At 62.9% G+C, this 1,751-nt stretch overlaps 1 protein-coding gene across 1 annotated transcript in view; it reads left to right on the top strand.

Moving 5' to 3' along the window:
- Window positions 1-1,751, top strand: part of CGN (cingulin) — a gene marked incomplete at its 5' end in the record, with an annotated part of 13,149 nt that overhangs the window by 7,895 nt on the left and 3,503 nt on the right. Inside the window, one exon of the mRNA XM_014960818.1 lies at window positions 594-773. Within this exon, the coding sequence (XP_014816304.1) occupies window positions 594-773 (180 nt within the window). The remainder of the gene's footprint in view (window positions 1-593; window positions 774-1,751) is intronic.

Below are 1,751 nucleotides of genomic sequence, written 5' to 3'. Positions count from 1 at the left end.
TCCCGCCTGGGGCTGGGAAGGGGGATTCCCCCCCCCCGGGCTGCGGGAGCTGGTCAAAAGGGTGGGTTTCCCATTTTTTTTTCCCCATCTGGGAAATGGGCACATCCCAGGGGAGACTCTTCCCGTGAATCCCGGAGCACCGGAGCGGGGACGTGCGTGAAACCGCAGCTGGGGGTTGTGCTCCCCCCGCCCCCCCCGGACCGGCTTTTGGGCTGTTTGAGTAAAATCCAAGCCATGTTTTTTAGATAAACTCCCAATTTCATTCGCTTTGAAATAAGGCTGCGGTCGCGTCTTGCCCGGAGGGAAAGAAGCCCCCGGGGCCGGTTCTGGGGGGGCTCCACCGAGGGATCTTTGAACCCCCCCGTCGTGCCCCCCGGTGCCGGGGCAGAGCCGAGTCCCCGCATCCCAGTCTAACCAGTTTAAAACCCTCCGGTGGAAAATCGCAGCCCCGGTCTCCGGGCCGCTCGCCAGGACGGCGGAAACTAATTTAGGAAGGAACCAAAAATCCTCTCGCCGGGGGATTTTGGTGCCGCCGACGCCGGCGGCGTGTCCCTGGGACTCTTGGGTGCACCGAGTCCGCCCGTCCTCTGCAGCGCCGGCGCCGCGGGGGAAACCTGCGCCGTGGCCCTAATTGCGGCAATATTTTTGCGGGAAAAAAACCCCAAAAAACCCCAAAACCTTGTCCCCAGATCGACCAGCTGCGGGCAGAGCTGCTGCAGGAACGCTCCAGCCGGCAGGACCTGGAGTGCGACAAGGTCTCTCTGGAGAGGCAGGTAGGGCTCAGCGGCGGGGGGGACGGATCCAGGGGGGCAACCGGGGGGACCCCGTGTCCCACGGGGGGGGACACGTCTCTCTGTGGCCCCGCTTTGGGAGAGGGACCTTGCTCCCACCCAACTTTTCCTGCTGGAAAAATGTTCCACCTCCTCCCTGCTCCGGATACGACCCATCCCCATCCGGAGCATCCCCAGAGCCCCCTGGCATCTCCCTGGGGTGACATTCCCATGGGATTCCCCCCCCGCCCTTTTCCTCACCCTGCCCGGGCTTGCGGCGCTCCAAACCCTTCGTTACCCAAACCCTTCGTTACCCAACCCCTCTTAACGAGGCGGATCAATGGGAACGGAGCTCCCGGAGCTGTTCTTGTTCCCGCTGCGGGATTTGGGGCTGCCAAAAAAAACACGGGGCTCCTACTGCTGACACCCCCGGGGGCCTCGTTACCGCCGTCGTTACCGCTGCCCGGTTGACGAAGGAAGGTTGGGGCGCAGCCGCCGAGCGGGACGGGGAGAAAAGCGGGTTTTTCTGGTGCTTTGGGGGAATTTTTTAAATTTTTTTTGGGCCAAACGACCCAGGTGTTTGAGAGCAGGAGCCGGGGGGGTGATGGGTGTCACGTCTCGTACCCAGGTGGTGCCCGGCACATCCCGGCCTTGCCTCGTGCCCCGGCGGGTGCCAAGGTGGTTAATTGCCGTTATGTAACCCGCCTCGTTACGTCTCCTCCTTGGGAAAGGGTTTTGGGGCCCTGACTCATCACCAGGGTTTACATAAGGGAGGGCTTGGAGCCTTTCCCACCGGGCTGGGAGCCCCCCCCGGGGGTTAAGGGGTATTTTTGGGGGCCCAGAGCCCACCATCATGGACCACCTCCCACAGCCTTTCCCACCGGGCTGGGAGCCCCCCCCAGGGGTTATGGGGTATTTTTGGGGCCCCAGAGCCCGCCGTCATGGACCACCTCCCACTTTTGGGGGCACGTTTAAGAAAAG

Source organism: Calidris pugnax, unplaced genomic scaffold, assembly GCF_001431845.1.
Source record: "Calidris pugnax isolate Ruff unplaced genomic scaffold, ASM143184v1 scaffold469, whole genome shotgun sequence".
NCBI classification, from domain to species: domain Eukaryota; kingdom Metazoa; phylum Chordata; class Aves; order Charadriiformes; family Scolopacidae; genus Calidris; species Calidris pugnax.
The sequence above is the reverse complement of the archived record's forward strand: the minus strand, read 5'-3'. Positions and strand labels throughout refer to the sequence as shown.